General features: G+C 42.9%; 1 protein-coding gene across 1 annotated transcript in view; it reads left to right on the plus strand.

Annotated features, from left to right (window-relative positions):
- The first annotated feature begins 1,546 nt into the window (after positions 1 to 1,546).
- The window catches only part of LAPTM4B (lysosomal protein transmembrane 4 beta), a 46,084-nt gene continuing 35,275 nt past the window's right edge, over positions 1,547 to 12,355 (plus strand). The window contains exons 1-3 of the mRNA XM_009585992.1: positions 1,547 to 1,711; positions 5,349 to 5,460; positions 11,850 to 11,923. Coding sequence (XP_009584287.1) covers positions 1,547 to 1,711; positions 5,349 to 5,460; positions 11,850 to 11,923 — 351 coding nt within the window. The remainder of the gene's footprint in view (positions 1,712 to 5,348; positions 5,461 to 11,849; positions 11,924 to 12,355) is intronic.

A 12,355-nucleotide genomic window follows, 5' to 3' on the forward strand; every position in this document is an offset into this window, starting at 1 on the left:
TTTCTCCCCTTATCTAAAAATATGTGAGTTTTTTATTACTGGGGTGTTCACTGTCATTAAATCAGCTCTCTGGAACTGTAAAGGGCCCCCGTCAGGGAGCACAGGCGGCGAGTTAGTGCTCCACCAACGCAGAGATTTAAGGAGTGTGCTTAAATGTATCTCTCTTGAGTTCAGTGAGGCTGAAAACAGACCCAGAATTAAAAGTGTACGTACATCTTTCACCGCATAGACAGCATCCAGACCGTTACATGCATGGATTCAGTTATAAATTGAACCCTCGATATGAATAAAGCTAGGGGGTTTTCTTACTTTTTCCTGTAAATACAAGGAACTCTCTTCACTGCATTAGGAAGTCTTTGGAGAACTGTAGTAGAATATTTGTAGAGGGGACCCTGTGGACGTCAATAGAAACATTGGTGTATTTTTAATGCAGTGTATTGAGTTAAAGTAAGCTTAATATTTCCTCTTCTAAACTCCTTTACCAGAGCGATTTTATTTCAACTCTTGACTGTAAGTTGGAGGAAGTCAGGGACAAATTAAGCCATTGTAAGTCCTGACAATTCTTTTAGTATTTACGGACATTTATGTAAGTCACTGGCTTGAGCATTTCTCTGTCTGCTTGAGTTAGAGATCAGCAAAAAGATCTGTGTTAATGGCACACTCTTAGGAGCTATGGGAACTAATTTTATTTTAGGTAAGCTGGGATAGATATTATGCAGCTGCGCTTCTGTGAAGGGCCTGAAATTATAGCGGTACTCATTTTCTCATCACCTGTTGATACAGTGGTTCCTGACACCTTCCATCCCCTGCATTTTATTTCCATGGGTCACCACAGTTCACTGCTGATCTCTGGAACAAATGATGTGGAAAAGAAGACAACTCACTCATTGGTGGCAGAGGTCTGAAATTTTAGTGCATTATATAGTTTCTAAATGCTGGATGCTGTCTGCAGAAGACATGAGATTGCTTCCTTGCATCCTAAACACTATGCATTCTCTCTAGCAGAGCTGCCTCACATCATACATAAGCTGCTGGTTCTTTATCGCGGTACAGATGGAAGCAGTGGCTGGCGGTGCCGGTCCTACTCTCAGCACGTGCGGCCTTTCTCCCTCATGCCTGCATGCAGCTGCTCTCACACAGTTGTTGCTGTTTAAAATACCTTCTACTCAAATCTGAAACTGTGTTTTGTAAGCCCAGAGCAGGAAATCCAAGTAATGCTCCAATATTTAGACTAGCTATCTCCTCCATGTTTTCCCCTTTTCATTACATATTCTGGGGTCTCTACAAAGCAGAGGTATTTTCCTCCTCTGCATTGACAAGAAGGTGGATGTATTCCACCTGGTTGCCAGAGAAGCAAGATTTGGGGATTTTTAAAAATTATTATTTTATTTCTGTATCAGGATAAGAGGACAGTTGGGCATTTCTAGGACTTTCTGTGGGATCTTTGTCCAGTCTCTTGTTAGGGGACTCTGGGCACCACCCTGCAGGGGCTGAGCCCAGGTACAGAACTGGGGGCTGATAACAGGGTCCATCAACAGCCCCCATCATGGCGGGTGATAAACCAGGACCAGGGGCCATCCAGGGGGCCCAACCAGGAGCAAAAGGGGATGAGATCAGGGACACAACTGGAGACAAGCTACAACATGCATTCGAGTGGTCCATCCAGGAAGCATGGCTGGAGACCGGCACTCCTGTGGTGCCACTTGGGCAGGTACTGATGACCCCAGGCTGAGCTGAAATGGGGTCCTGGGCCATGGGCAGGGGTGTGGGGAGGCCCAAGGTGGGGCTGGGCAGGCCCAGTAAGGCCTGTTAGTGCCCCCGGGGCTCCTCTCCTATGACTCTGGGTAGCACTATGGCCATAACCAGCAGCAGGACCCAGTGGTCGCAGTTCTGACTTAATAGTGCAAAATATTGCATTTTATTCTTACCATTGAACACATCCTGCTGCACGTTCATGAACATCTTTCTGTTTCTGCATCCATAAAAAGAGGACGACATGTCTCATTGGGAAGGTACAGCTCTTAGTTGCTTACTGAAACTTTGCATAATGAAAATGCTTTCTAAGCATTGTTAATTAGTCGTTACATTATTTGTTGCTGAAGGAATGTAAAACATCTTGAAGGAAATCTTGGCCCTGTTGAGAGAGCAGAAAAATTTCCTTTGCTTTTCCTAGAACAGAGGTTTCAACTCTCATACCAACTGCATATATCAACAGGGAATCACTTTATGCTCTTGTCCTTGATTATGTGTCCTTGGAAAATGCTACATCAGTAAGTTTTTAGGCACCTTAAATTTATGCATTACAGCATTTTTCAAAATTCAATGGTCGCATCACTTTCAAAACAAAAAAAAAACCCTAAAAATACAATACACCCAACTGTGCACATATTTCTTCTCGGAGAAAGAGGGTGAGCAAATAAACACGTGGTGTATTTCACTTGCACTGCTGACAGCACAGTTGGAAGGTGCTCAGAGATCATTATGAGAACCTCAAGAGAACAACCTGATAGAACAGAAAAATGATGCACTAAAGAGCATTAGAGAGATTCCTACTGACCGCAGCAGACTTCAGATCAGGCAAACACAATCCGTGTCTTATACGGAGACTTAAAGGCAATGCTGACAAACACGTAATCTGAATCTGGACATATCCATATAGAGAAAGTAGAGTGCCTAGGTCAGTATTTTATGAATCTTCCTGACTATATCTGTACAAAAGATTAAACTTGTGTGCCTTTAAAATAGCAACGCTATATACATTTATAGTTTCTGATTGCTTGGTTATTTTAAGTACTCACCTTAAGTAACATATTTATTACTGGCATCTAGCTTTCCACAAAAAAGTATAAAGCAAGAACTGGATTGCAATATAAAGTTATAAATGTTAAAAATTAGTAGGATTTATATAACTTTGAATCGTGACACACATCTGTCTTCAAAGCCAAGCCAAGACCATCTATGGCTACAGCATTCCCAACACGAAGCTATTTAACTCTTCTATGAAAAAATGCAGTAATGAAGATCTCGAACCCCCTCCAGACAATCTCTTCTGCTGTCTGATTGTTCTTATTTTTCAGCAAGCTGCCTAACCTAAATTTCCTTTTTCTGTAATTTAAATCTGTTACTTTACTCATCTCACAGTGGATCCTGAGGAAAGTCTATTGCCTCCTCCTTTTCCTCACCTTTCTGCATATAAACGACCGAGAGCATCTCCCTCCGCCTTCTCCTTACTAAACAATCCATTTTTTTCCCTGTCAGTCACACTTTCTAGATGTCTGATCACCCTCTGTTCTGTTGCAGGACCCTCCCCAGGGTTTTTCTTCATACGTTTTAAAAGGACTTTTAGCTAGGCCCTTTCTACAAGAGGCCCTGTGGAGGGCGAGTGGGAGGATGACTTGTGTGTCTAATACCCAGGTTTCTGCAGTGCTGCCCACCACCATGCAGCCACAGAGATGAGCCCATGGATGGCACTGAGTCACGTTCAGTTTACCCACTGTCATCCCTAGACTCCTTTCTGAGGAACTGTTACCTACTCAGTTATTTCTCCTCTTGTTCTTCTGCAGTTTGTCACAAATGTGATGCTTTATGCTTGTTGCTACTGAATTGTTCTTTATTGTCTGAATTCTGCCATAGTTCGTCAAAATCTTTTTAAGCTTATCTCCTAAAATGCTTACAGCTTGGCATTGTCTGCAAATAAAGAAAAGATACAAGTCACAAGTGGCTTGAAATACCAAGTATTTCAACAATACTGGAGAACCCTAATCAATATATCTTCTGCACTGGCTGTGAATCCTTGATAACTATTATTTCATTACATCTATCCAGCTGGTTGTGCCCTCACCTTCCTGCACTTTCAATGAAACCAGGTTTTCCTAGCTCATTTATGAGAACCTCATAATGTCAAAAGGCTTGCTGAGATGCAAAGAGATGGTGTCTACTGCTTTTTCCCTGTCCACAAGGCCTCTTAACCTGTCAGAGAAGGAAAATAAGATTAATTCATTACGGTTTGTCCTTGACAAACCCATGGTGGTTGTTGGTTACGACCATACAGATTTGAAGTGCTAATGGCGAGAATGCTTGATTATCTGTTCTTGGGATTATTTTATTCTTAAATCTCACAATCTAGCCAGAAATTCTTTATATGGCCTTTCTGCTTTGTAAAGGCATAAACTGTGCTTGCAAAAGTCTTGTGAACTCAATCTATTCTCAACAATTTTTCAAAGGTCAGTGCTAACAAATCCGGTATCAGCTAAACTTGATGGAATTTGCCTATCAAAAAGTATTTTTCTTACACAAGAAATTCTTTAGCCTGTTCATGTCTTCTTGTAGCCTGTGTTCCTACACCTTTTTGTTGCTGTTCGTAACCTGTGATCAGATTAGGATGACTTCAAAGTGAGAACCAAAGCAATAAAAATCCATCCTTCCCAGCATACTGTATTATCAGCTTTCTTCTCTCCACTTTCCTGTTCCTCAGTTATCTTCCTAGTTTTGTAGAATAATCTTTTAGCCAGGCTGTGTTATTCTGTGCTGAGCAATCTTCTTTTCTGCAATTAGCCCTCTTCACTTCAAAGTGACATGAGCATTTTGTTCAGATTTGCTTTAAAATATAGCTCTTGGCTACCTCTGTGTTCCTCTCATAGCTGATACCTGACAATCCACTTCTACTGAATCACAGTATACTATATTCTTGTGTTTAATTCACTTACTGCATTTCATAGCCAAGGCCTCAGTATATGAGAATGTCTCTCTGTGCCATATGACACAGGAACATGGGCATCAGACACTGGGCTCACGTTGCCACCTCCCGTCCCCCCAAGGCCTCCTGATTTAGCAGGTCATGTGAATCAGCTCGTCACTCACGGCCTCATTTAAAATTCAGCCTCTTCCAGCAAATCAGCTCCTCTTTGATCATCTAACAATTTCACAGGCCTGTCCCCGATTCCAGCTCTGCCATGCTAATAATCCTTGGCTACAGCGCTTATTTGTAATAATCTCGAAACTATTGTTTTTAATTGATTTTAGTTTTTGCAACAGAACAAACTCAAATGGATGTGCTAACATGTTTTATAATCTGAAAGAGCAGTGGTGAGTTGTCTGATGGTGTGGGAGAGAGTCGGAACGAAAAGGGGTAATCCACATTTTGTTTCATTTTCCTGCCATCACCTGGGGAAGACATAGGTCCTGTTTACACAAACCCAGAGAAACTAATTGCAGTGTTAGTTAAATATTACAGTTTTACAGTCGAAGAACTCCATAGTTGGCATGGAGTGTGGCAAGTATATCCTACCCAGAGCTTTTCCACAGATTACTTTCACAGTCCGACCCTTTTCCCTTTTTCCTCTCTATAGATTATCAATTCGGTGGTATTGCTGATTCTGCTGAGCGCCCTGACCGATCCTGACCAGTACCACTTAACCAGTGCCGAATTAGGAGGTGAATTTGAATTTATGGATGATGCCAGTAAGTACAAACTGCCTGAACACTAGCACTCATTGCTCCAGCATTTATGTAATTGTCCTATCATTTCAGTAATTAGTGTCCTTTAGTTATCGCTTCACCTTGGAATCTTACAGATGCATTTTTATTGTGAAAGTTGTATTCATGGCACAGTTCAAATTGGTTACCTAGTAGTAACCTTACCTGTTACCTATTAGTAATCCATCTGCTTTGCTGTGTCCTGGCTTGGCAGGGGCAGAGCCAACCCTTGACATGGAGATGTTATCCCCGAGCACGATGCTGAAAGCCGCAGGGGGATTTTGCAAGACACAGGGAGATATGGAGTCTCTGCACCTCCCAGCACCATGCCCAGTAGTGCCTGTACATGCATAAGAACCCATACGGCTATTTATGTAACTGGCTGAATGTGTTCATTCGTGTTGTACATATCTACACACACCCCATGTGCACTTGCACAAACCTGTTGTAATAGATGCAAGTATAAATATTAACTGTATAGTCATAGGCCTATTAGTGATAACACAGGGCTGCTTCCTTCTCTCACCAAAGGACATCATAGGAAATCTTCAATACAGTTTCAGGGAAGGATGAGCCAGGCCATGTATGTCTCCTGCAAAAACCTCCTGTCCTTTGCAAATGCTTCTTTCTTCCATGACTGTTTCAAATTATTTGGTGATATTTGGTTTGTTGATTTGCTTGAACCGTTTACTTCGTATCTAGAAAAGTTTTCCCTCAATGTGATTTTGATAAAAATGTCTGTTTATTTTCATTTCTGCTCACAAGATTGTTACGTTCAACATTTCTTACAGTAATCTGAAACAGGGTCTCCTACTAGTTACACTGGTGTCTCGCTGCTCAGAATCACACCCATCCACAGCAAAAGGCTCAAAGTCCTTTCCTCATTCCTACTGAAGTCAATAAAAATATCAGTAGGAAAAGGAGTAGCCCCACACGTGAGAAAAATAATTGCACCCATGGTGCGTCAGAGCTGCTGGGTATCAGTTAAGGGATGCTTATTTCCACAGGTTCTTTAGTGCAGATATGCCTTGAGGGCTTACGTTTAATTAATAATAAGGGACAATTGCTACTTTATTGTGTCTTCATTGAAAAACCACCTACAACTTCCAACTAAAAATCTTTTTATATAACTGGATTTAAGAAAGTAAGGACGATAGTAGATACGGATGGGCTCCTAGCTGATTCTGACATATTAAAACTGACTGCCTTGTCCTAATTCTCAGAGATTAACCTTGGTAATGACTGTCTGTCAGTGTGGTTTTATATAGCCGACATCAGAGGCCTGCCAGTGCCCAAGGCTTTGAAATAGTAATTCTGTTTTGTAATGCAATAGCTGTCAGATCAAGTACATCAGGGATTTCTATCTACACTTGAAAATTGTATTTTCTATATTTTTTATCAAGGCTTCTGAAGTGAACCTTGCAAGACTGTAAAAGGATGTCTTGTGGGCCAAGCGACCTCATTTCCATTCGGTAAAGGGAACATTTCACAGGCAGTTAAATTACGAATGAACATTTGAATTCATGTCTCCTTTTATTCTTTGATTCCCTTCAGTTTAACGCCTTACTGAGTAAAGGCAGCTGAATCCAGCTCCTGGCTTTTACAGTTAGTGGAAATAGCTGGCAGGAGATAATTTTTTTTTTTTCTTTTTTTCTTTAAGTATGACTAGATTTGTTCAAATCTGAGAAAATATTTTCTTACGAGATAAAACATCAGACAAACTTTCACATGCTCTTGTCCTACTTTTATTTGTCTTTTTTGAAGAAATGTTTCCCAGGTTAGCTACATGTGTTGAAATTCTTTCAAAAAATACAAAATACAAAATACAGGAGGAAATATCAATTTTTATGCTAATGAAGGTCCCAAAGTTGTTATCTATATGTACTTGTGTTGACAAATAATAGTGATGGAAATACTAGTAGATGTTATTCTGATCATTACTTTTGATGCTCCTATCAATAGCAAACCAAAAAAGAATGCAGACACAGATTTTGCATCTAAAATTGTCACTCCCTTTCCCTCCCTCCTCAAATAGGCTCCTTCATAAAACGTCTGAAAATATCAACTGGAAATAAACTTATCAGCTGAGTCATAGTAGTGGAATCATGGTTAACGTGAAGTTAATGACCAATTTCCCTTGACTTCCAAGAAACCAGGATTCCCCCAATGTTTGTATTCATATTTATTTCTGGCTGTGCTCAGGCCTGGTTTATGAAGAATTTTCAATTTTCTGTTCCAGCAGTGGGAAAAGTTCCTTCCACGTGCAGAGCCAGAGCCAGTCTAGGGCAAACTGCTTGAAAATGCCAGTGCAGCAACAGTTCCTCTGCGAATGGCTGCTCAGCCTTACTTTCAGGATTTAGCGTGGTTCCCAGGGCGTTACCAGAGGCTCCAAAATGCCTGTTCGATTAAGCAGAGAAAGGATTTACCTGAGCACCTAGAAAAAGCTTTAGGTTATACCTTTTCCCTTCTATTCTAGAAAAGGAAACAAGGGGGAAAATAATCTGCCAAGACTTGCCATGCGGCAGATGGATGTACTGGAAGACACCAGCGTGTGTGGTTTGGCTGGCTCTCTGAGACGTACATCTGGGAGCCGGGGAGAACGCTGGGCTTCCTCCTGTGCTGGATATTCAGCTGAGCCCATTTAGTCTCATCTTTCTTTTTATTATTTCCTTAGGGCCTGAGGGAGTTTATGAACTAGAAGCTGGACTAGGAAAAATTAGAAACGTGTGAGCTGCCCGATGTAATACTGCTACTGTTAAAAGACTAATAATGTCTGGGCAGGAGATGGAAAAGCCTTATAAATCATTTTGACTTCCCAGAGGGTTTCACCTGAGCCTCCTGCTCAGCTTCTCCAGATACACAGACCGTGATCCTGACATGTCAACAGCCCGAACAAGCAGCGTGTCTTGCTTGGCTTTATTTACTGCCTTCAGAGTGTCACAGATGTGTGTGATACTTCATAAGTTGACAGCTAGAACTGAAATCCTATGTATGCCCTATAGAAAATGATGGGAACTTCGACACCGGTGTCAGCAACTCAGGCCAAAATCAGCCTGTGTCCCTGCCCTGGGACCGGTAGACGAGACAAGCAGAGGTCTCGGGGCAGAGATGGTCTCTCTGCAGAAGGTGACATGCATCTGGGGCATAAAAAGACTAATTTGAATAGAAATATTTTTATAAGAAAACTTACAGATAGCAGGCATGGACTTCTGTGGGGGGTAAAGGGTAGAGCACATACCCTTCCTGCCCCAATCCGTCAACACCACCCGTGTAGCATGAGCCCCATGTCACAGGGAGGCGAAAAAACTAGATTCCTGCCCCAGCATAGAATATTCAGGGCTGCATCTTCCTCTCTAGCCTTATTCTCTGGAGTAAATGAGCTGGGCTCAAAGGTGCAGAAAGCTCTTTCCTTCTCATTGGCCTCCCTCCTTTGCTAGAGAGAAAATGCCACCGCCGCACAGGTTGCGACCGAGGAGGCTGCACGGCGGCTCACAGCAGCGGCACCGAGCTCACACAAGCCGCTTGGAGGAGAGAGCAAAGCAGTAATCCTTAGCTGGCAGTAAGGAGGCCAGGCTGCTAGACAATTAAGGCTAGGAGGGTGGGCAAAACTGCCTCAGGATTGTAGGCTGCAATCTGCCTGAGGATTGTAGCTTTCTGGCCTCTGCTGTTGGAGCTGTGAGCCAGCGATTAACTCCAGGGCTGGGACAGGTGATGAGCTGGAGGATTTGAGGTCTCCATCACTCCACACAGGTCCTGGCTCAGGGACTGGCTGTGCTGGCTGCTCCTCCCTGTCCCCGCAGCACCCACCACCACCCTCCTCTGCAAGAGGAGAGGGGAAGGCAAGGAAATGCTTGTGAGATGGGTTCAAGGGAGCTCCAGCTTCAGAGCTTACCATGCATGCAAGCACCCCAAGTAGGAGCTCTGCCCAGCCCCAGCAGCATCTTGTCCCCGATGTGGCAGGAAGGTAGGACCTCACTGCAAGATATAAGAGGAAAAAAACCCAACTGGTTTCTTTAAAACCAAGCTGAAAACTCAAAAGGCTGTCTAGGACAATAGGCTGTATAACCACTGCAGCGGTCCAAGTACCACCCTTCTAGCCATGAATGCCACAGAAAATACAGCATGGCTGGAAAAAAATTCACACACCCCTGTTAGCTTCTCATTTAATGTGCTATATATCTAGTTTCATTCTCATTAATTGAAGCCGACACAGCTCAAAAAACCCAATGAAGCCTTAAATGAGAAGGAAGCAGCCTGAGCCAACTAGGACTTGGCACAGCAGAGCACAGCTAGAGAGACACTGGAGACGGGGAGCACGAGTGTGTCAGACCAGAGCTTCAATGTCAAGTTTATCGCAGTTTGCTAGGCTCTGGCTCTGAACCAGTACTGCCATGGTCACGAGCAAAGCAAGGCCTGTGACTGCTGCATCTGCTGCAAATGACGATGACAGCAGCTTCCCCTTGGATACAGTGAGTAGGTGACTGGGATTAAGAACGGACAGAAAAAATACACGAGCAGTGCCTTCAAACTGGTGGTTAAAATAAAAATATTGATCCAAGATCCTCTTTTATAAGAGGTTCAGTTGTCTACAGGCAGCCATTTCCACGTCTCTCCTTTTCTTTCATTACTTCAATTGTACCTGGTCTATTCAAAATAATTTTGATTTCACAAGGTGTATGTGGGCAGCCAGAGTAAAGTACCACACAAATAAGAGTGCCTGAAGAGGCTGCAGTACCTTGTATCAGTATGGGTTTGTTTTGTGGGTGCTTCCGTTTGAGGGCAGAATTCAGATCAGCTCTAACAGGCACAGCACAGCCTTACAGCTCCTAAAAAGCTGGAGACTGGTCGTGGCAATGCAGCTCTGCCTACACTGGATGTCCTGATTCTCTGCACAAAGAGGTGAAGGAGGTGCTTCTAAAGAGCAATTTTGGATGAAGATGCAATTTGAGATGTCATTCCCTCCTGAATTACAAGCAGGGAGCCCAGCTGCATCCTGATGGCATTTCCAAGCGCCCACAAGCTGAGCTGCATAAAGTGACGGGGTAGGAAGCAGCGAGCGCAGGGGTGCAGCTAACCTCAGCGCTGAGTGCTGGTGCCTCTCCTGGGTGAGACCTGCTTATTTTTACAATAAGAGAAAGATTCAAACATTTGCACTGTGAGTAAGGACACCTGGACTCCAGGCCCTCATCAGACTATAGTGGTTTAAACGTGCTCCTCCAAGTGCCCAGGAAAGGGGCCCCATCCATTAAATTAGGAAGTAGCCTGCGATAGGGCTTATTCTGTTGCATTGGAGTCCCTATGCAACCACAAGGACAAAATCTGGGGGCAAGAGTGAGAGAGCAAGAGTCCTGAAACCCAGGACACTGCTTGTGTCCTGGGAAAGGGGAGTCCTGGATTCCTAAATCCTTAATCCTGCCATTGGTAGGCACGGTACCCAAGGAGCCTGTAGCCCAACATACATAAGCGCTCTCTGGAGATGCCGTCACCAGCCAGCGACAGTCTGTGCAACAGTAGTTGCAATGTTCAGCTGCATTCCCAAACTCACTATAAGATTGGGTTCAGAAACACACTTCTGGTATCCTGACTATGGCCTGTAATGGTATCAAGGGAGGTCTATAGGAAAAGACCAAACATATGTCATTTCTTCCCCCCAGGATCTCCTTCCAGCTGTTCGTGGCTTAGGAACTTCTTAAATCTAATGAAAAGTTAATTGAAAGCTGAGCGGCAGTAGAAGAAAAAGATAGGAGTCCTGTAATTACTCCAATCAAAACCTTAAAGAGTATTTTGCTTCCTTTACTACTTCACCTTTCCTGACAGCTATACGTCTTCATTAATAAACCGTGTATCTCTGTAGTATTCTTGGTTGAAATGAAAATTTTCAAGATGTTATTTCTGCTCTAAGATGCTTCTACCTGCCAGTTTGGTTTTAAAAATTCATTTCTGCTTTTCCAAAGTTTTTAGAGATATGTAAGCAATAGTACACAGCAGCTATTAGAGTGCAAAAACAATCTGTAATGCAGAAAAGTAGACATTTTCTGACTACAGATGTCATCATCACGGGCAAAATAGTCTTCTAGTCAACTCTGCTCCTGATTTTTGAAAATTCTTCAGAAAAATTAGTCATTGCATCTCCTCAGCCTCATAGAGGTTGCAGAGGCTTGCACAGTGTAATCACTGTCTGTGCTTCTTGTATTTAGGAGGTTTCCCACAAGAGCCAGAGATTTCCTCCAGCAGTGGCTGAATGATGCACCTGACCCCATCTCCACCCCACTTCCCACCCTGCCCTTTGAGATGCTCTGCATGAAGTAGATGGCAAAATAACTGAACCAAGCTCTGAATTTATCTGCAATCATTTTGATGTGTTTCTCTTCCAGATATGTGCATTGCCACAGCAATTTCTCTTCTTATGATTCTGATCTGTGCAATGGCTACATATGGCGCATATAAGGTAATTCATTATATTCGGTGAAGACATGAATCAAGTGACCTATACAACTCTGTAGAAACAAAATTAAGAAAATTGTTTTCTAACAATTTCTTGTTTAGTCGTTTAGCTGAAAACTGAGAGGGGGAAAAAAAGTCAAAGAGGCAGCAGAACTGATTGCTTAGACCAGGGGTATCCCAGGGCCCCGTGCCGCAGGCAGGAGGACTGCCCAGTTGTGTTGACTGTCTGTAGTTTCAAATATGAGTAAGCTCTGGGCAAACTCTGAATTCAGAGAACTAAATCTTGTTCCTACCAAAATTAAGGGATTCTTTTTCCCATTCACCTCCCAAGCCTGTGATTTTTCCCAATATTAATCCTATTAATTAGGGGGAAAAAGAGTATCATGTGGTTTCTAAATATCCCAGTATAACAAGTCGTGGGACTTACTTACACCAC

This window comes from Fulmarus glacialis, unplaced genomic scaffold, assembly GCF_000690835.1.
Source record: "Fulmarus glacialis isolate BGI_N327 unplaced genomic scaffold, ASM69083v1 scaffold15869, whole genome shotgun sequence".
In the NCBI taxonomy this organism is placed as follows: Eukaryota; Metazoa; Chordata; class Aves; order Procellariiformes; family Procellariidae; genus Fulmarus; species Fulmarus glacialis.